Source organism: Thermobia domestica, chromosome 10 (assembly GCF_964235325.1).
Source record: "Thermobia domestica chromosome 10, izTheDome1.hap1.1, whole genome shotgun sequence".
NCBI lineage: Eukaryota > Metazoa > Arthropoda > Insecta > Zygentoma > Lepismatidae > Thermobia > Thermobia domestica.
Window position 1 is genome coordinate 43,671,690 of NC_137463.1, and position 23,564 is coordinate 43,695,253.

General features: G+C 37.6%; 1 protein-coding gene across 1 annotated transcript; it reads right to left on the reverse strand.

Annotated features, from left to right (window-relative positions):
* Nucleotides 1-3,121: 3,121 nt before the first annotated feature.
* Nucleotides 3,122-23,347, reverse strand: LOC145661978 (uncharacterized). Its single transcript, XM_081727322.1, has 3 exons — nt 23,256-23,347; nt 5,717-6,589; nt 3,122-3,671 (listed from the first exon to the last, which is right to left on the reverse strand). Exons 1-3 carry the CDS (start codon nt 23,312-23,314, stop codon nt 3,158-3,160), a joined length of 1,446 nt encoding a protein of 481 aa, XP_081583448.1. The 5' UTR covers nt 23,315-23,347; the 3' UTR covers nt 3,122-3,157.
* Between the last annotated feature and the right edge of the window lie 217 nt (nt 23,348-23,564).

The window sequence follows — 23,564 nt, forward strand, 5'->3', positions numbered from 1 at the left end:
TCGGCATCAGGAAAGCTCGTGGGCCCGACTGTCATTGTGCTCCGCGAACCATCCGGGAAATTTAAAACAAGGGTCCAATGTAAAATCCCTCAGATACCTGGAGTCATGATCAGAGCAAACAAGTCAGGAATGATGACAAAGGCAATATTCAAGGAATACCTGCCACATCTTGTTCGAGACGTTGGAACTTCTTGTCTTTTGTTGAAGGACGACGCAGCCATCATGAGAGATCCGGACTTGTATCAAGAGTGTCCTGACTTACATCCAGGAACAATCATTCCAGGCTGTACTTCTTATGGACAGCCATTCGATATGGGATATATTCTTTACAGAAAAATGATGGTGAAGCGTGCCCACAAGCATGTTCGGAATGAAGGACTTGGAGACAAGCTAGACATGACAAATCGGTATTCCAGTGCTCACTTGATTGGGGTAACACGAAATCAGTTGGAATCACCCAGATTTCAAGATATGATCAAGTACGCTTTCGCAAATGTGGATACATCGACCTTCCTGATGATTTTAATTACCAGTCAGTGAAAGACTTGTCTTTCAGTTTCCACACAAAGAATCCAGCTTTCTTGACATTTTCGATTCCGGACGACGAACACTGCATGGAGAAGAGTTTTATTCAGTGCACTTGGTGTCTCCAACCACTGTGCTTTTATCACTTCTTCATGAACAATAGCACGGCCGCACCACTCCACGAGACACTCAAGCCTATCACGCCGTAGAGTGATCGTCATGCATATGGCCCTCATACCTGCATAACAAAAGATACAGTCTTGGCAGCTACCACGTTGCTACGACCGTGGCGTGTGACTTACGTGGCTCTCACACATAGACCAGAACAAAGGCCAAGCTTCAGCAAACAACAGTCGACGGAGCCGTGTCTTCTAGACTGCTTCTACCAGACGGGTCGTCGGAAAGTTGAAGAACGATAGCTTATAAACGATATACTTTTTGAAGCCTTTCCAAATGAAAACTTCGAGGTAGACTTCTTGTGGGACCCTACCAGGCCCCTGGGGCAAACATTTTCATTTAGATAAATTGCACTTTTAAATACTGTAACACATGTTTTAGAATTTTGACACCTGTATCACAGTTTTGGAATTCTAGTGGTGGCCATGCGCTGTTAGCTGCAGACTGTTTTCAAATTTTGAATCTTCCTCCATTTCGCACAGAGTTTGATTAGAGCTGTGAGACTTCTGTTATTGTTTTTCTTTTAACACTAGCTTTCAAACGATATGCTACTTGCCCCTCTTTTCAATTGCCAATTTTGAGTTGGACCCCACCTGGGACCCTGCAGAGACCCTGGGGCAAATATTTTCACTTCGTTAAATTATGCTTTTACAATGATGAAACAGGTGTTTTGGCGTATTAGCATAGCTTTCAACTTTTAGGAGTAGCAACGTACTTTGTGATCGCCTGCTATAGAAAATAGGTCAAAATGTTCTATATATTTTAGCCCCTGCAAAGGCGGGGTCACTTCCGGGCAAGAAACGAACACCTGTTTTGGAACTTGCTAGAGAAGTCCTATCAGGAAATAAATAGAATGTCTCCCATTTCAAGGTGCAGTTTCGATATCATCCCTGGTGAGATTCCACTTTTGATCTTTCTCGGGCTCTAGTGCCCCAACGTCTTGGACTCTGCAGCTAGAATTTTGGCTGTGCGAGTTTCCCGAGGTACTCTCTGTATATACAAAGTTTCGTGAAAATCGGGCTCTGATAGATACCTAGGGTTCCTTGTTAGTCTTGCACAAAAATAACTCATAAGTGATGATATATCAACCCGATACTTGATCAAGATAGTGGTTCATAGTTTTTAAACAAAATTGCTGGTTTAATTACAGCAGCCTAATAAATTATGTATAATGCTTATAGTTTCTACCGCATTCTCAACAGCTGTCCAATACATCTGATTCAATGTTGCCACTATTCCTAAGGATTAATTTGTTTAGTGTTCCAAAATAAGCAAGTAAAAGCAAAATGAAAACAAACCTTTTGACATTGATATAGGATTGACAACTTTCGTCACTACGTTATTCTCTTATTTGAACCGTTAGAAAAATAGATGCAAAACTTATTAAGGAAGATTTTTCATGCATTTATGGATTCTACCCTAGAGGAATAGAGAAATGGGATTCAAAAACATATTGATTTCTACCCTGAAGAAACTCAATATGAGACGCACAGAAACTCAGAGGGAAGGGAAGTTTTTCTTATCAACTGAATGTTCATGCATGAAATCGGGTATATGAGTTTTCGGCACAAAGTCTCACGTACTTGCACGAATTTCGTAAATTTCACATCACAGAGGCATGGAAAGGAGCAAATGCAATTTTCCAGATCACAAGACGACATACTTTTGGGTGACGGAGTACTAGAACTATTATAAAATCAAACTCGTTTCACCGTGATTTCTCAACTCGAAGCCAGAAATTTGATTACGTTTCAATTACTTTATATTCAGTTTGTATGTCTTCAGATGAAAATCAGGAACTTTGGCTCACATGCAAAACACTCAACAACACTAATGTAACCATTTTTCAAATAAAGTATTACATCTTCTGGTGTATGTTCTGTTGGGATATAGTTGGGTGGGTATATGTGCAATCAGACACTACATGGGTACTTCCTAATGTTAGATTGTTTGTAGTTTATTTTAATCTTGAAACGAATTAACAGCCAAACAACAATTTGCCATTTCTTATTGAGATCGCCTTCTTGAGCATATGGTTATTCATCTTTTTTGGCAATTATCTACATAGTCTGAAAATCATTTAGTCTAGTTTTGTGTGAAAACATGTCTAAGCGATTGTCTATGGAGCTCACGAAACCCTAATGTAATATAACTTACGTCTACAAAAATCGTGATACTAGAGAAATATTCCAAATATTTTCCTATAGATCTTAATTTTCTTGTACTCAAAACGGGCAATTTTGATAGTATAAAAGTAAATAGATATGTTCGATGTTGATGATGGTTCAGTATAATAAAGAATTCATCACGATTCAGGTATTGCCTGCAAGTATTTGTATTACCTTTAATATTTCTATTATTGGTTTGGAAAAAGAGACAAAACACTCAAAACAATAAAATGTTGATCAATGTTTTAAAATATAAAGAGAAAGTTTTATTTTTTGAAGAGAATTCTTTAATACAAATCAGATAATGGTTGGTTTGTTCTAAATGTTACAGCTGAAGATGGAGATACTTGACTGAAAGTGTATGATGTATCGCCAAATCTTACTTGGACATCCTGTGCTGTAACATAATTGTTATTAAATACAACGATACCAATTGTTCCATCAGGATTTTCAAAGGCTACAGAAGTAAGTGCTCCATCCTGTCCAAAACTTGTAGGACTTCCAATTCTTACGGCTCCAGGTGTTGCAGCTTTGTTCATGTGGCCTATAGCATAATACTCGACATTTGTTTCAAAGCGACTATCGTCAGAATATAATGTAATAACTCCACGACATCCCTTGCAGCCACCGTTTTCGTATTGTGGCCCGAAATTCTCATCTAAGACTATGTTCCATAGGATTCCATTCAAAGCCCCAATTTGCACCTGATGAACGAAGTAGGTACCAAGCTGAAGTCTGAATGTATTTATCCAATCAGTATTGCCATCCAATACACTGTATTCGGTAACATAATAGTTGGCACTGTAAGAAAAAAATAGTGAAATATAGTAGATTATAACGAATGGTAAGAAAAATGAGCAAATTTAGTATTCTTCTAGAATACATTTAAATCTAGAGAGTTTCGAGAGTTTTATTTTGCTACTTTAGCCTATGTATTGAATGATTTTGTACATCTTAAGATGTATGCTATGTATACAGGATGTTAATTTTAATATGTTGAAACAGTTTTCAGATGAAAACAAAGTTATAAGCAGAATCACCAGAAAGCTAAATTGTTACCATCTTATACCCACTTGACACTAAAATATCTAATGAATAACTGAATATCTGACCTAAACGATATTGCGCAAGACTTTATGAACATAGTCCCAGGTTTGATTCCCAGTGGGAGAGCATTGAATGCATTACACTAGTTCAGATTCCAACTTCGACTTAGGTTCACATCTTGTATAGTCTCTGTGTTGAACAGAGACATCAACAAAGAAGTACTACGTAGTAAAACAATAAGTTGTTATCACTATCAGTTAATAGAAGTCACATTGGTTAAGTTTTAAGTTTCTCATTACAAGCTAAATGAAGAGAACTTTATACAGCTTCAGAAAGATGTCTGCAAGAATAAATACATTAGGTTATCTTTCTTTAGTTAGTTCGTAAGCATAAGATTTAAATTTTGCCGATGTGACTTCTCTTAAGAGACGTAATATAAATAGAAGATATATAATAGTAAGTGGAAAATATTCTATAATATGTTAAATGGGAATTATAAAATGATAAATACAAAATATAAAATACTTCTGTAGTAAGTGAGAAATACGAGTTGAAAATATAATATGATATCCGAGATTTAAGAGTTCATAATATTGAAATTGGATTTTCATATTATAGACATTCATATCGTCTTTTCATGCACGTGTCACTAGCTGTTTAAGTTGGCTGTGAAGCTCCCATAATCTTCATAAGAAGTAGAAAACTGGCCTTTGTGTCGAAGTACGCGGTAAAAAGAATGCTGCTCAATTTCCGGTACGGTAAATTGGCATTATGTTAGACTTTTATACTGATACTCTTACACGGACTCAGACACTCATACACGCATAAACCGAGATCCCCTTCGTGGAAGAGTGGCGAACATGCACGGTTTCAGATTAGATACCCTCTGGCAATACCTGAATCTGATGCAAACTTGAGTAAAATTTTGAACCCCAATTTAAACAGTAAGTTCGTCTTATATAACTGTGGTGCTGAAAAAGGAACGTTAAGTCCAATTAAACAATAAGAATAACTGAATACCAAAGTTGGCTTTCAAATATTGAATAGTGAAGAATGTATAGTTAATTGTGTAAATCTATATGGGAAGATGTATGTTTCTTAATACACCCTTTCAAAATACTCATGGAAATATGACGCATTTACACTGCGAATAGGTACACTAAAATTAGTCATCTAGATATAGCCGATTGTGGGCATCAGTTCTTCAACATAATATTTACAATAAAATATATAAATAGAGAGTAGAAAGATATTAAACTTTAAAGTTACTAAAAAAATTAGGTGGTACAGTTTGACACTCAAAAATCCCGCCATCGACATTCGGTTCCTTCAGGTTTCTGTCGTGGATATCACAGCACATTTTTAAATTTATCGTATAAGCGTGCTTGTGTTTTCTGATAGCACCGTTTGTAATTTGAAGGAACTTTTGTCGATAGTCAGTTATTGGGCCTTGCTTGAACCCTGCTAACAGGCATTTTTCTCATTTCATCATTTATTTGCTACTACACAGAGAGTCATTTTGTCAAATACTGTATGTACAGCATTTATAACCAACCAAAAATCCGGTATTATTGAATATTTGGCAGACCCTAGGTTCAGAGGTTGTCAGATTTTTAAATACCAATCTGTGGTTTAACATTATCATTAACCTTAATTTTACCTTATCAACATCTTGACACTTTACTTTTGAAATAACTTGATTTTGTAGTTATCGACCTTAATAATATTGAAAGTTCAAAATATACCAAGAAAGTTCTAGATTTAGATACTTAAACCTGATATTGTAAAATATAACTTACTCTGGATGAGCCTCAAGAACAGTCAAAGCAGCGTCTGGTAAATTCGACGAATAGCCGTGATAGGCAAATCCATCAACATATTGTCTGACGACACTGTCATTCAAAACTTGGATAGGATAGTCTGTATTATCCCAGTTAAAGTCCCACACTACGATCTTCGTGTCAAGTCCCGCTGCTTCCAATTTTGGCCCAAGAGAACGTATGAGATTGATTTCGTCTTCAGCAACAAGTTGCATGCTGGGATAGTTACTTAACAATAAAGGTTCATTTTGTACTGTTAACGCATCAATATGGATTCCTTGTTCCGCAAATGCTTGCACGAACTTAACAAAATAGTTAGCGTAGACATCTGTGAATTGAGTATCAAAACTACCTCCCTCAATGAAATTATTTGTCTTCATCCACGCTGGAGCTGACCATGGACTGGCTAAGATTTTTATATCCGGATTTATCTCTTTAGCTGCAAGCAGTGTTGGGACCACAAATTCAAGATCAGCTTCGATACTAAAGTTTGTAAGTTCTGGGTCATACGTGTCGTCATAAGTATAGGCAGCTCCTCTGGCCATAAAATCACAAGCACCCATTGGAAGACGGATATAACTTACACCGATCCCTGATGTAGTATTGAAAAGAGTTTGAAGTAGTTCTTCTCTATGTTGACTGTAATGTATCAAATAAGCCGCAGAATTTGTGACGGCAGCACCAAACCCTTGTATTGTCTGGTGTCTTTCTGTTGGATTAACCTCTAAGACAGCTGGTGCCCGAACATCTTTCCATTTGTCAGGTGAAGCTGGAGGAAGACATCCTTGTGCAAGTCCAGCTCCCGGATTATCATATTGGTCGTTAGGATCTGTCACCCAGTATTCCAATTGTCTATGGAAGAAAAGAGGATATGTATATATAGTTTGTACAAGTGTATTGTAAATAACCTGATCAACTATATAAATAATCTTTTCCATTCTTTATATTAGCTATCCTGATCCACAGTTGAACATTTTTTGGATGATTTTGGCAACGCTCATGGCACTGCTCTGCAAAGCTTACGTATATCAATATACTTGTATTTGCAATGAGTAATATCATTTTCTTGGTGTGTTAAAACAACATTAATTTGACATAGTTTCAACAATAGCTTGGAATTACTTTTACAAAGTTTCTTTAGGATTAGGACTCTTTCATTGATTAATTTTATTATGATAATAACTTACCAGATGTGAGGTGCTAGGTAGCCAGAGCCGTAGCTACTGTTTACCTAACAAAACCAACACAATAAATAAAAAAAAATGTTGAAAGGAGAGTGGCTGGGAATATTTAATTAACAGAAATATTTACATAAAATGCAAATATCAAAATAGGTGAAAGTTATTTATTCCCTCTTGGAGATCAAGGTTCTCTCCTGTAAGGGCCACCACTCCCTTATGAAGTCGGTAGAGCAAACTATTTTAATTATTTTTGTAGAACAGCAGATCTCAGGGCATCTGCATAACAACCATGCTCAAGGATGCTATAATAGTGAGCCAGTTATGAGTTTCAAATAGGTTAAAAGAAAAAAAAAATATAGATTTTAAATTTTTACAGGTAGCAGCCTGTATTGATCTCACTATTCATGGCTGTTAGCTTGTTCTTTTGGGCAGAATTCTCTCTGAGCCCCATACAGAGAGATGGTCAAACATACAACATCAAGGGGATAATGTCTCCTTGAATCATACTCCTGAAACAAAGATCTCATTAGTGCAGGTACTCACCCTACAGCAATTGAATACACAGATGTTCTGGACAGAGCTGACAGATTTATTTCTGACAGAGGGATCAGGAACATTCAACATGGTAGATGCGTTGATAATATCACACTTTATACACTAAAGACTTATCACCTTGGTAGTGCACTATCACATAAACACTTTACTTAGATATTTTGAAATACTTAATAATTTATCACACTAAAAAAAAAATAAAATGAATGAGAAAGAACGTATATTAAATGGAAATTTGAAAGGTCTACCTGACCTTTAGAATAAAAAAAAAATATATATATAAATATTTACAATATAAATTATCTCCTCATCATTTTAGTTTCTTGTCTCTAACTGTTTTGTTAGAGGAGAGATGTATTTTCACTGTCGAAGAAACATATTCACTATAATTGTGGGTTAACAAACACCGATTAATGATACACAAGGATAATAATTTTACATGCTGTAGCACAGTTCAAAACTTCACTTGGCGTTCACAAGTATTTAAATTGAGTTGACCACAGTGTCCTCCTAGATAGGCATTCCACTATACGAAAAATGTTCGGTAGAAGGTAAGTTACGCTGAATTTCAGCCGTTCAAGGAACAAACGTTTACTATCTCCAAAAATAAAAGCAATTAATTACTTGCAGCCTTGTGCTAAAATGTCCAAGGACAGGCACGGTGTAATAGCTTTACCGGCCTTGGTTATATATCTCTACTTGAGATATGTTAGGATATAATTTTCTCACATATTTGGCGAAATGGGTTGTCCCATATTAACAATGGTTTTTCGAATGAGCTTCAAATTTGGTGAGCTCTACTGAGTGACTGTAGCACTCAGAGCAATGGACGAATATTAAATTAATAACTTCAAATTTTAAACTTCCATTGTCACTGAAATTGATAAACACAACTGACGTATTACTTAAAATATGTGTAAGAAACACACTGTTTGTCACTGGACTATTCCATGTTTTCGAAGAAATATTGTACAACTCACTCGCGATACAGTTATTCACAGGACAAATCCCGGGGAACCGAACAATTGTTCACACCGTGTCCTGGGTCTCGAACTCTGTACAGGAAGTTAGGTGACTTCCTACTACACCGCAAAACTATCTCTTGTTACTTCACGAGTCTAGCTTCAACTACCCCGTTCTCCAAGGAAAACGAGTATATCTTTCTGGCCAAACACAGGAAACGAAGAAACTCGCTTCTCCCAGCACCCTTTGACAAAAGGTTCATGCCTTGCGGCGAATATTGCGGGTGGTCTCCTGTGTCAATGCCCTTCTTCAGCCACCATTCGTATCCAACTTCACCTTTCTTGGCTGATACATGCTGCCCCCACTCCTGATAGCGGACAACACGGAAGCTTTTGCTTACAGCAGAAACTATGACAGATTTCCGCCTACTTTTGTTTTCCTTTGCTAGTTACAAACAAATAAAGTATAGAAACATATGACATTTTACATTAAAATAAAGTTAAACATACAAAGAATACATATTTATACAATTTATTGACTGTCATCTCCCTCAGAAGCAGCGGTATACCCAATTTCTGTGGCCGTCATTCAAATCATCTGCTCACCAATGCAGCCATGCTTGCTTGGAGAGAGATTGAAGGAAACATCTTTGTTAATTATTTATTTTCACAAATACAAGATCTAAGTGTCTTGTTCGATAAGGGAAACACGTTGTTAAAATAACAGAATTTTTTATACGGTCTTTCCAAGAACGAGTATAGCTTAGTACGTAAATATTAATAATAAACACATAAAATAAGTCAAATTAAAGTACACAATTTCAAATTAGTGTTGCATGGTGGGAACCAAGCAAGAGGCTCGCTAGCCAGGTTACTGGTTTTTTGGCGAACAAGGGGGGAGGAAGAGACGCTGAACTTCGGGACATAGCAACTCACACCTATAGAAACCAAAATTTTCACATGTAGAAGTGAAAAAGTTTATGGCATTTTAAACAATACGAACTCCGTGTTCCAACACATTGTATCAAACCCAGTGTAGATTCACCAAAGGAAGACTATAGGCTACTTCCTGGGGATAAGATACTTATTTAGTTTCTATTCTGGGTATTTCTTTCTGTGGTGAGTTGAGATAGACCTCCCATCCTGTAGTAAAGGCGACAGTCAGTCGGGAGAGAAAAAAAAAAACTTCTCTTAGCTCTAGCTCTCATCCAGCGTTCTGAAAATCCATATGATTCTTATAGAATCTTCTCATTTTTATTTAATTAATTCTTCATCTCTGCTTTTTATTCATTATCTTCCATAATCCCCTGTTAGTTATACATAATGCAACAACGAAGTAATTATATGCAACACATTAATACATCATATAAGTCCTATAAATGGAATAAAACCCAATGAAATAAATCCAATATAATACAATATTGTATTAATATTTACGTACTATGCTAGGTGTTTCACACTTCATTACTAATAATATCAAATAAATATGCACTGCATAGGCAAATACTAAGCAAATAATTATTCCACAAAATATCATATTTACATATACATATGCAAATGTGCCCCTCATCTGCATTTTGATATGCAGATGATGTAGAAGGGCATCGGCCCTCTACATAAATTTCCCCCCTATGATTCTAGGTGCTGTACTTTCTGGTACAGGACGTAGATCATACGGAGGGCACATTTTTGTTCCTGAAACATTAGAGTTACAAAATACATCCAAGGTTTAAAAACAAACATCAATGTTAACACACAATTAACATAATAAATGCAAATCAATAATCAAAGCTAAATAAGAGAATTCAGTGTTCCCTGAATTACTTGAACATAAAAAGCATAGGATCCCCATACATACACTTACACTAACACACTGAAATATACACTACACTAACACTATATACACTAGTTGTCACTTCCGGTATTTGATGCTTATATGTGTGATCTGTGTCTTCTCTATGTACCAGTACCACTTTGATTCTTCTCTTCTCTAGAGATGTATGGTTTTAATAGAAACGCATTCCTTGTCATCTTCGCTTCTTTAGTCGCTGGATCCCCTAGTGTGTACATGTTACGACCAGTGGCGGCGACAATCTGCCATGGTCCGGAGTACAAGAGCAAGAGCTTCTTCGATACACCTGCTAGAGCATCCGACTTGGGAAAAACTCTAGTTAGTACAAGATCACCCACTTTGTACTCTACAGTACGGTGTGACTTGTCAAAGTTGCGTTTTCGTGCAGCAGCATTCCTTTTATGGTTCTTTCTAGCAATTTCTACATAGTACTGCACGTCATGGCGCTTATCCACTTCTGGGATTTCAAACAGCCTTGCTATGTCTCTTGACATAGACTGCCCAAAGTGACACTCAAAGGCTGACACGCCAGTGGTCAGGTGTTTGGCAGAATTTAAGCACTTCTCTATCTTTTCCAAGTATTTGGGCCACAATCTTTGGTTATCATGGCACAATTTACGTAGCAAACGTACTGTAGCCTTGACAGCTACTTCTGCCATTTCTCCTTGCGGATAATATGGCGTCGAAGTGATGTGCCTGATACCAAGATCTGCTAATTCTGTTTTCCAGCGGTTAGACTGGAAAGGTGACCCTCTGTCTGTTAAGACTAGTTCCACACTAGGGTTAACTTTCAGATACTCCTTTAGTTTCCTTATGGCCGTGGTAGTGTTTGCCTTTCTGCATGCGTACAATCCTATTAGTTTGGAGAAAGCATCATAAAATACTAGTACGTAATGGACTCCCCCAATTCCCTTGGTTAGAGGCCCTAACCAGTCAGCACAGACCAAATAGCCTGGCTTCTCAACTACGACGGGATTCAGTGGTCCCGGACGATAACATTGGGGAGGGTTGCTTTTCTGGCATAGTTCGCAGGAAGCACAAAAACGCCTCACACTTGCCCTCATCTTTGGCCATACGAAAAACTCTGATAGAAGTGGTAGTAGTTTACTGGCCGACATGTGCCCTCGATCAGAATGGTAATAATCGAGCAGTGGAACTACTAACACTTCTGGGATGCAAATTCGGACTCCTTCCCGGTCACGCTTGCATAAGCGCCCGTTCAAAACTTCATACCGGTGAAAATCACCATTCACCTTTGGTGAGTCCGTCTTCTCTTCGACGTCTTTCTTGATCTTGCCGTAGACAGGATCTGAAGACTGCATCTCCGGTAGTATGGCTATCATCTTCCTCAACTCACATGGGATTTCCGTCAGGATGGACATCAGCGACTCCTGGAGGATAGGCTTCCGTGCAACACTGAGGTCTTCTTCTGTGTGAGGAGGGTACCTGGAGTGATAATCACTCAGATTCTCATTGGACTTGACAAACTGGAATTCGAAATTGAAATTTGAGAGTAACATCGCCCACCGGGTGATGCGCTGGTTTGTCAGTCTACAATAGAGAATAAACTTAAGAGCAAGGTGGTCACTGCGTACTATGAATTTAGTACCAACTAAGTACTGTTTAAACTTAACAACGCCATCTATGAGTCCATAAAATTCCTTCTCCGTTATCGAATAGTTGCGTTGTGCGGCATTGAACACACGTGACGTAAAAGCAATGACACGGATGTCATGATTGTCATCACGCTGGTACAACAGAGAAGAACACGCAATATCACACGCATCACATTCGAGAATCAGTTGCTTGTCAGGCAGGACAGTTTTCAGAACTACTTCCTCCTGGAAGATCTGCTTAATCCTGTCCATAGCTGCCTGGTGCACTGGTTCCCATTTGAACTTGACATTCTTCTTTAGCAGTTGGAACAACGGATGGAGAACCTCCGAGTACTTCCTACTAAAGCAACGATAGTATTGGCAGTAGCCAATGAAGGAACGCAGTTCCTTGACGTTCCGTGGTGTCCTAAAATCTAACACCGCCTTCACCTTCGCCGGATCTTTGCCGATACCGGATTGCGAAAGATGGAAACCAAGTATGTTCAGTGATTTTCTCGCAAAATTGCACTTTTTCAGCCTGAGAGTTAGGCCGCCCGCAGTGAGTAAACCCAACACTCTGTCGAGGTGTACCAAGTGATCTTCGAAGCTCCTGTCGGCTATAATTAAATCATCAACATAAGCGCCGCAGTACTCTCTAGCTTCTGATCCAATTATCATATCTAATGCTCTTACGCAAGAAGCAAGGCTCTGTTTTGTCCCAAACGGAAGTTTTTGAAAAACATATGAAATGCCTTCATGTAGGAACCCAAGATATTTCTGGTCACTTTCACCTTAATTTGTAAGAACATCTCAGTTGCATCCACGCAACTGAACCAAGAGTTGTCGCAAATATCTTGGAGAACAGATAGGGGTGGCATGGGTCTGTCAGAGAGGTCCCCTGAAATTTTAGCCAGAGCTCTTCCATCAATACACACACGAATGCGTCCGTCGCTCTTCGGAGTCACCACCAGAGGGTTTATATAAGCTGTAGGCATCTTCTTAATCACACCCCAGGCCTCCCAACGCGAAATTTCATTCGATACCAAATTCCTGAATTTCTTTGGGTAAGGATACAATTTAGTTTTTATGGGACGTTCGTCCGTTACTCCAATCTCGTGCTCGTAGTTAGTTATGCAACCTGGCTTGATATCAAAAAGCGCCTGGTGCTTTAAAAGTACGGCTTTCAAACTCTCTCTTTGTGAGGCTGAGAGATCTGAGTAGTTCGCAACAAAATCTTCTATATCTGAATGGGAGGCACGTGTGTTCACTTTCAACCACTCTTCTGGTGGGAATACATGAACTGCCATTTCTTGGGCACTTGGGAATCTCCCATCATCCAAGTTCGGGGCGCGAGCAGCCTTTTCTTTGCAGGTCTTATGCTCAATTTGTGCGCTATCCCGTATGGCCTTCCGTCCTTCATCTGACGGGGAAATGTTACACTCAAAATTATCTAACTCCTCAATGAAACTATATGGTTTCTCGCACTCACCATTCAATTCTAAACATCGAACTACTAAATCCTCAGTCTCGCAATCTACAGATCTAAATTTGACTTCTACATCATGAGGATGTTTGAGATGTAGAAGGCCAGTATCATAATCTAACACGGCACGAGATTCTGTAAAGAAGTTGGAACCTAAAATCAAAGATCTGTTCAGACCTGAAATAATGATGCCTAATGTATGAAATTCCTTCCCATGTATCTGAATGACTAACAGCGTCTGGCCTATGATCGTCGCTGATTTACTTCCGAAAGCAGACGTAACCCGTATATTCTTAGCACTCAAAAATGCGGGTGTGGGGTGGCTATTTGAGACGGAGTCCCAAATTTCTTTCGATATAGCTGAGCAAGATGCTCCTGTATCTAATAAAGAATTGACTTCCTGTCCAAACAAAAGTACATTTATCTCTGGTAGTGATATTACGTTATTACTGGGTAGTTCTTCATCACTTGAATCGAATAAATTCTTAAAAATGCCATTGGCCTCTTCATATACAGCCCTATCTAAATCAATGTGTTCTCCTGTCCTACTTAACAAGGTTAACTTATTTATGAACATGCCTTCACTGAAATGCTTCTTTGCTATTATTTCTGAACAAAAATTACAGTTTTCTTCTTCCTTTTCTGCTACATTTTCAAAAATCTCTTTCACTGCGGTTTCACATGATTCTTCGTATAAATGAATATTTTCTACATTTTCTTCTAAATTACGCACATACTTGGAATTTTTATTTGTCAACTCGGATGTACTCGTGTTCTCCATTGTCACCCAAACGTTGTCCCAAGTACATGCGGACAATCCTCATTCTCTGGGAGCAGAAGAAGAGGATTGGTTACTCCTGTTCATGTTTTGATTCTGACTGGTAGGAGGAGGCGCCCGGTCATAATGTTCCAGCAGTTGGATCTCCTCGTCCGCATGACGGAAGGAATTTCCCTGAGGTCTATACGTGTGGCGCGTTCCTCCCCTCCTACCGCGGGCTCCACGAATGTTGTTGTTGTTGTTGTGAGAGGAGTGGGAGTTCCCCCCACGTGACCAGCCAGACGACCCACTTCCACTGCTCGTCTGGCGAGGTGGGGATCGCTGGTGGTTGTTATTATTCGTGATTTGATGTCTCTTTCTCTGGTAAGGACGCTGATTTTCTCTCGCTCTATTTTGTTTGCGAGCAGCGTGCTTCCCACTGTGGCCAGAGGGGTTATTGTCCTCGTTTTCCATGCTCACTTGGAGCATGTTGACCCCTTTCCTCTGGTTACCCTGGAAGAACTGGTCGCGATTCGTCATCGACGACTGCAGTTCCTGTACTAGATTTAACAACTCTGCGATTGTTTTCGGGCGAGAAGAGACTATCGCCCTAAACAGCCAGTTCGGGAAATGACGCGGAAGTACCTTCAATAATGTTGCGTCAGACATTCTCGGTTCTAGTATACTGTTTTTATGTAACAGATCTAGCAGATATTCTGCGGGGGATTTGTGTATACGGTTGTCAAAGTGGGAGGTCAGAATTGTTGCCCTTAGGTTTGCCAGCCTCTCTTCACTAAGGTAGCACTGTTTAAAGTTATGCACAAAATCTTCATAGGTGTTAATTTTGTTTCGGTTAACCTGAAACCATTGGTAGCAAGTATTTCGAATCGCTCTCGGTATGAAGCTGAGCCTCATCTCGTCCGGTACTCCAGTGACCTCAAAGTACCGGTCGAGATCTTGGAGGAAGTTGTATGTTTCGGTTTCTGATTCATTCCCTGCATATACAGGTAGAGTAACGTCCCTGTGTATTAGTCCAAAAGCTGTTGCGAGGTGTTGTCTCGTCTCATGATTGCATGAGCGAGACGTCGACGGGACAGGTTCAGTCTCGCGGGAAGTAGCGAGGTTCCCAGGTTGAGAACCAGGCAGATCGCGACTCGAGACATTGTTCGGAGATGATGGTCTTTCATGTGTGCTGGAGACCGAGATGTTAGCGAGTTTCCCCTCTATAACCTCACTGGTCTCCTTCTGGATGGAGCTCTTCCACTCCTCCATTTTCTTCTCGAGCTGTGCACACACGTCATGTACGGTCTCTTGCATCTGTTGGATGCTGCCGTTACATTCCGACCTGATCTCATCAAGTGGCGTTTCCTGTTCTAGTTCTCCCCGGATCCTTGCTAGTTGGGAAGTGAAATTCACTTCCACTCTCCTGACCTGATTATTCAGAGTAAGAGTGGTCTGTTCGACCCGAGACGATACCTGTCTAACACTCTCAGCAAGTTCGGTGTAATTCTCATCTAACTGTCTGGCTAAGCTAGAAGCATTCTCTTGAACTTCATCAATCCTATTCGAAGTTTCTGTTACACGCGTAGACAGTTCTTCTCTGGCCTGATGTATCTCCCCCCTAAGCTCTGCAGTCGTGAGCTCTAGACGCTCCGTCAGCTGACGCTCACTTTGCTCCAGTCTTGAACTCACAGCCTCCATCTGGAGTTCAAGACGAGCATTGCTGGACTCGACCGCCTGTTCTAGTCTCAGATAACTTGTCTCTAACGTGCTATTACTTTCCTCGATTTTCTTTTCTAGCTTTTCCAGACCCTTTGAACTTTCTACTAACCTTAGATTCAAATCCTCCTTTAAACTACGATTATTTTCTTCTAATTTTGCTTCTAACTGACTTGCATTTTCCTGAAGTTGTTTCCTCGTACTTTCTTCAAGTTTTTTGACAAGTTCACCTAAAATAGCAGCTACATTTATGGTACTCATGTTCTCCAAAGAGCTACCTACAATAACGGCTGGGCTAACACATCGTACTGTATTTTCTGCGGTTACTTCCCTGTCCTCCCGCAATGGTACTTCCGCTTCCCGACTTGGAACTGGCGGAACGGTATCCACCGCATCAGCGTCTCCCACAACGCTGACGGGACGCTCGCTAGCGCTCTGCATGTCAATAACATTACTCTCATCTGAGAGCTCCCCAGCTCTCTGAGCGAACTCTTCAGATACGAACTCATTATCCATATTTCTAACTCTTCGAGCCTGTGCTCGCGTTACAACCATTAAAAAAACAACAAACGGGCTTACAAGATTTCTTCCCCCCAAAGTTCTAAACAAAAAACTGAATTCTCTAATTCACAGTAATGTTAAGCAAAAATCAAAATCACAAATAAATTTCAATACACAAGACACCTACGTTCTTGGAAATTTTTGGGGAGAGAAAACAAAACATATACCGAAATTTAAACCAACTGTATGTTGACCATTGAGTATATAGGATTATACTCTCATGCCCTTAACGCTGATGGCGCCACAAATTATTGTGGCGCAAAGGCGTGAAATATCGTGCCCTGCAGCTGGGTAGCACTTCTTTTTGTGGCTAACACAGCACGTGAAGTTCCAGCCCGATAGCTGGGTGCCACAAATTATTGTGAGGTGCTAGGTAGCCAGAGCCGTAGCTACTGTTTACCTAACAAAACCAACACAATAAATAAAAAAAAATGTTGAAAGGAGAGTGGCTGGGAATATTTAATTAACAGAAATATTTACATAAAATGCAAATATCAAAATAGGTGAAAGTTATTTATTCCCTCTTGGAGATCAAGGTTCTCTCCTGTAAGGGCCACCACTCCCTTATGAAGTCGGTAGAGCAAACTATTTTAATTATTTTTGTAGAACAGCAGATCTCAGGGCATCTGCATAACAACCATGCTCAAGGATGCTATAATAGTGAGTCAGTTATGAGTTTCAAATAGGTTAAAAGAAAAAAAAAATATAGATTTTAAATTTTTACAGGTAGCAGCCTGTATTGATCTCACTATTCATGGCTGTTAGCTTGTTCTTTTGGGCAGAATTCTCTCTGAGCCCCATACAGAGAGATGGTCAAACATACAACATCAAGGGGATAATGTCTCCTTGAATCATACTCCTGAAACAAAGATCTCATTAGTGCAGGTACTCACCCTACAGCAATTGAATACACAGATGTTCTGGACAGAGCTGACAGATTTATTTCTGACAGAGGGATCAGGAACATTCAACATGGTAGATGCGTTGATAATATCACACTTTATACACTAAAGACTTATCACCTTGGTAGTGCACTATCACATAAACACTTTACTTAGATATTTTGAAATACTTAATAATTTATCACACTAAAAAAAAATAAAATGAATGAGAAAGAACGTATATTAAATGGAAATTTGAAAGGTCTACCTGACCTTTAGAATAAAAAAAAATATATATATATAAATATTTACAATATAAATTATCTCCTCATCATTTTAGTTTCTTGTCTCTAACTGTTTTGTTAGAGGAGAGATGTATTTTCACTGTCGAAGAAACATATTCACTATAATTGTGGGTTAACAAACACCGATTAATGATACACAAGGATAATAATTTTACATGCTGTAGCACAGTTCAAAACTTCACTTGGCGTTCACAAGTATTTAAATTGAGTTGACCACAGTGTCCTCCTAGATAGGCATTCCACTATACGAAAAATGTTCGGTAGAAGGTAAGTTACGCTGAATTTCAGCCGTTCAAGGAACAAACGTTTACTATCTCCAAAAATAAAAGCAATTAATTACTTGCAGCCTTGTGCTAAAATGTCCAAGGACAGGCACGGTGTAATAGCTTTACCGGCCTTGGTTATATATCTCTACTTGAGATATGTTAGGATATAATTTTCTCACATATTTGGCGAAATGGGTTGTCCCATATTAACAATGGTTTTTCGAATGAGCTTCAAATTTGGTGAGCTCTACTGAGTGACTGTAGCACTCAGAGCAATGGACGAATATTAAATTAATAACTTCAAATTTTAAACTTCCATTGTCACTGAAATTGATAAACACAACTGACGTATTACTTAAAATATGTGTAAGAAACACACTGTTTGTCACTGGACTATTCCATGTTTTCGAAGAAATATTGTACAACTCACTCGCGATACAGTTATTCACAGGACAAATCCCGGGGAACCGAACAATTGTTCACACCGTGTCCTGGGTCTCGAACTCTGTACAGGAAGTTAGGTGACTTCCTACTACACCGCAAAACTATCTCTTGTTACTTCACGAGTCTAGCTTCAACTACCCCGTTCTCCAAGGAAAACGAGTATATCTTTCTGGCCAAACACAGGAAACGAAGAAACTCGCTTCTCCCAGCACCCTTTGACAAAAGGTTCATGCCTTGCGGCGAATATTGCGGGTGGTCTCCTGTGTCAATGCCCTTCTTCAGCCACCATTCGTATCCAACTTCACCTTTCTTGGCTGATACATGCTGCCCCCACTCCTGATAGCGGACAACACGGAAGCTTTTGCTTACAGCAGAAACTATGACAGATTTCCGCCTACTTTTGTTTTCCTTTGCTAGTTACAAACAAATAAAGTATAGAAACATATGACATTTTACATTAAAATAAAGTTAAACATACAAAGAATACATATTTATACAATTTATTGACTGTCATCTCCCTCAGAAGCAGCGGTATACCCAATTTCTGTGGCCGTCATTCAAATCATCTGCTCACCAATGCAGCCATGCTTGCTTGGAGAGAGATTGAAGGAAACATCTTTGTTAATTATTTATTTTCACAAATACAAGATCTAAGTGTCTTGTTCGATAAGGGAAACACGTTGTTAAAATAACAGAATTTTTTATACGGTCTTTCCAAGAACGAGTATAGCTTAGTACGTAAATATTAATAATAAACACATAAAATAAGTCAAATTAAAGTACACAATTTCAAATTAGTGTTGCATGGTGGGAACCAAGCAAGAGGCTCGCTAGCCAGGTTACTGGTTTTTTGGCGAACAAGGGGGGAGGAAGAGACGCTGAACTTCGGGACATAGCAACTCACACCTATAGAAACCAAAATTTTCACATGTAGAAGTGAAAAAGTTTATGGCATTTTAAACAATACGAACTCCGTGTTCCAACACATTGTATCAAACCCAGTGTAGATTCACCAAAGGAAGACTATAGGCTACTTCCTGGGGATAAGATACTTATTTAGTTTCTATTCTGGGTATTTCTTTCTGTGGTGAGTTGAGATAGACCTCCCATCCTGTAGTAAAGGCGACAGTCAGTCGGGAGAAAAAAAAAAAAAAACTTCTCTTAGCTCTAGCTCTCATCCAGCGTTCTGAAAATCCATATGATTCTTATAGAATCTTCTCATTTTTATTTAATTAATTCTTCATCTCTGCTTTTTATTCATTATCTTCCATAATCCCCTGTTAGTTATACATAATGCAACAACGAAGTAATTATATGCAACACATTAATACATCATATAAGTCCTATAAATGGAATAAAACCCAATGAAATAAATCCAATATAATACAATATTGTATTAATATTTACGTACTATGCTAGGTGTTTCACACTTCATTACTAATAATATCAAATAAATATGCACTGCATAGGCAAATACTAAGCAAATAATTATTCCACAAAATATCATATTTACATATACATATGCAAATGTGCCCCTCATCTGCATTTTGATATGCAGATGATGTAGAAGGGCATCGGCCCTCTACACAGATCTTGTAATAGTGTATACACTTATGATATGTTCTTTCATTCGAACAGAACTACTTTTCTAATGCCTACATCACATGTTGATCTCTATCATCAGCTTGATCGTAGCATTACGTTTGGTCTGTCGCTATTATGTAAGTAAGGGAGTAAGGTACAAATTGTTCTAATTTGAAGAATTGATTTCGTTATTTTCTCAGTTTAGTATGTTGCATTACTACAATGGAATATTTGTCTTCATATAATGTCAAGTAAGTATCTTGGAAGTATTGTATGAGAAATAAGGACATTCGATCAAACATTGTTTAAAAAGATGTCCGACAAATTATTACAATATTAAATTGTTTAACAAATGGTAAGAAATGTTTATATTTCTCGTACTAGCCGAAAAAAGGAAGAAAAATGTTGTTTTTAATATTGTTACAGAAACTATATCAAGAATACATATAATTGTTGATCATGACTATCGATGGATGACAAATAGCATAATCTAATAATACTATCATGAAAATGAAATGTCTTGGTTCATTTTATTAGATCAAAGAAGGGCAAAACACAAGGATAGACGACCTACTGGGAACTTTTTAGAAAGCCTTGCTCTCTATATTTATAAACATATTCATTTAGTGAATTTAAGAGATTAATGTTAAGCATTAAACCTTTAAGTTTTAAATTAGGTTCTGTTATAATCTATGTCCCGCACGGTTCTTTCAGTTCAATTTTTAGTTCTTTTACAATTTATTTTGGATTCAAATAGATCCGGTTCTAGTTATCAGATAAGTTCTTTTATAATTCGTTAATCTGTTCATGTTCTATCAATCTGTGTAATCACAGACTAGAATAGGTATTCTAGTCTGTGTGTGTAATGCTGCAAAATAATTAGTTATTTAGTGATAGTCAATAGTAATTGTTACTGGAATTGCTATGACAACAAGTGAAATAAAGAATGACAACGTGTCATATTTAAATTGCATGGCGCTGTAAACATTAAGTATTGGAGAGCTTTAATCTCAGTTTTTATTCAATTCTTACTATTTACATTTCAATATTTTTAAAAATTTTGTTATTTGTTACAATTTTAATATACTGTTATTCAATTTCAATATGTTCATGCGCCGCTTATCCTTCCTTATTACATTAACAGTGGGAAAACAATTATAATTAAAACAGGCTAATTCGGCCATTTTGGCACAAGCCATCTTAATACATAATCTTATTTCAAACAATTTTCATTTAAAACAACATTAGTGAAACAGTCCAAAGGGCTCTAAGGCCGAGACTAACTTTATATAAATCTCCCGTAAGGGAGTTAACTGAAAAAATGAACTGAACTAAACGTGTTAGCATAAAGTTACCTTATAATTACGTAAATATGTATAATAATAACTCGAGTAATGAGGTAAACACGATTTTTAGTGAAGATTTTTTATTTTGTATTTTCAATTGCAATGCTTATTTCTTTATATCGTAATGGATAGTAAGTTTGATTACAATATAGACTTATCACATTGACATAAAAATAGGAATTTTAGCTTTCAATATATAAGTTATGGTTAGTTTTGGATTTCCCCATTCACTTTCCCGATTACTGTGATCTGTATACCTAATTCTCTACGTACTTATTCAAATTACTTGTTACCTTAGCAGTCAATCGAAACATGGAGTAGTGCCGTAAACTACAATTGCTCCTTAAATTATTTCTATCAAAATAAATTGAATTTTAAATGGATAATAGAAATCAATCTGCAGTGATGTCTGAAGGTAAACAGGAATAAATTATGTTTGACAGGACGAAAACTTTATTCGAACTTGCCCCTGTTAATGAACAAGTACGCACTTGGGTTGTGGAAAACCAGATTTGAACAATCTTTAATAGTATGCGACTACCGTTACATGATAATCTGAATCCTATGAGACGGGTGTTGGAGAGGTTGAACTAAGAGGTCAATAACCATCAAGAGCAACGTATTTCCTTCTTAGTGAACTGAGAAGGAAATACGAGAAATTGAAAGAAAAACTCAACGGAAGTATTATGAATTACAACGATGACAACAAATAAAAGTCGAGAGAATATATTCCTGTCACTATAGAAGAACACCTTACGGACAATATTCATCATTGTATATTCTCCTATGTTAGAAAACAACTAATTATTTCAAACTCAGATAGCGAGAAAAAAAACACAAGGGAGATGAGTGAATCAAAGAACTATGAATGTATAATTTAGTGACGTAAAATCTATTACTAAGTATATCAGTAGAGTAAATACTGTGTCGGCCAGTACCTTTAGAGAAAAAATTCAGAAAAAAATATGGACTTATTTCTATTGAAAAGGGTAGTTATTTCAAAACTACTCGTACACCACAAGTCTTGTTACCACCGTGTTGGGTTTGGAACAAATCAGTCAAGAATATATTACAAAATTATGGTGGGTTTAAAATAACCCTATTAGGAAAATTCTACAATGACTGTTAAGCCCAACCATAATGGGGAAATAAGAAATCAAAGACATGATTCCTAATTGATAGAAGTTTTATCATGGAATTTCTAGTTGTTACTTATAATGATTTAAAATTGCTTAGTGCTTAGCAGCCGAATTATCTCTTAAATTGTAAGACAAATGAGTTGAAGAGTAAAGTATCGTAGTTTCTGCACCATAAATCTTTTCTATACATAATTTAACGTTTGACTTAAACACCAAAACAACCTTTTCTTCTTGTGTTCAGTTTGAAAGGCAAATGAATGAAACTGTTAAATTGCAATATAAACTAATAAAGTAAAAATAATCATATTTGTAAAGAAAGCTTTTCCAAACACAAAATTAATCGCTCTTTTGAATATTCACCCACAAGTTGGAGCATTTTTAACCAACTTAAAAGAATCTCAATTCAATCTGTTTATGTAGCTTTGTATGTTCTGGTATTTTTACGGGTAACTTCTACTACGGGTACGGGTAAGTGCATCGATTTTGATGATTCTTACTTTGTTTAAAAGAATATACCTTTCCGTTGCGTGCACATATTTTTTTCAGAATCTGAATGCAATCTTTGGAACTAACCTGTGAAACAACTCAACGGATATAGGATTTATAAGGCAGTGTAGCATACTTATACGAGGTAACCTATTCACTCTTTAGTTTGGTTGTGGTTGCATCAGACAGCATGTAAAGTTTGTAAAGTTTCAGAACACATTCATTGTACGTTATACTTGTGTTTTTCACATTTTGAACAAGTGGGTCACATGTGTGAAGTCGGTTAAGATGTTTTGATTTTAAGTATTGTAATTATTAGTAAGTGTTTTTATCTCGTGACTTGAATTGTTTAAAGTCCATTGTTTAACGCAGTGAATAGAAACAAAAAAGAAGAGCTTAACTCACCCTTCCGGACATTCAGAATATACAATATGCAGAAGAGCAAAAAGCCAGAGAACCTTCATGGTTAATCGTAACTAAGGCAAGGACCTTTCAATATTTATAACGAATTCTGAAATGATAAACAGCTAATCAAACATATGACTCTACTATCTAATAATTGCAGAAACGTCAACAATGATTGAACGTTGTCCTACTATTATATTCCTTCTAAACAATCCCAACATTGATTTACTTTATCATGAGATCCAAATATAATTGATTTATCTTCTCTTTCTCAGAGACACACCTACAGTTAGATAAACAACTTAAGGT

Excerpts from the sequence above, each read along its gene's own strand:
- LOC145661978 (XM_081727322.1), bottom strand. The coding sequence starts at position 23,314 with ATGAAGGTTCTCTGGCTTTTTGCTCTTCTGCATATTGTATATTCTGAA. Across the intron at positions 6,590-23,255 it reads TATTCTGAATGTCCGGAAGG|ACAATTGGAATACTGGGTGA; the intron begins GTGAGTTAAGCT and ends TTTCTTCCATAG. Across the intron at positions 3,672-5,716 it reads GTTCTTGAGGCTCATCCAGA|TGCCAACTATTATGTTACCG; the intron begins GTAAGTTATATT and ends TTTTTCTTACAG.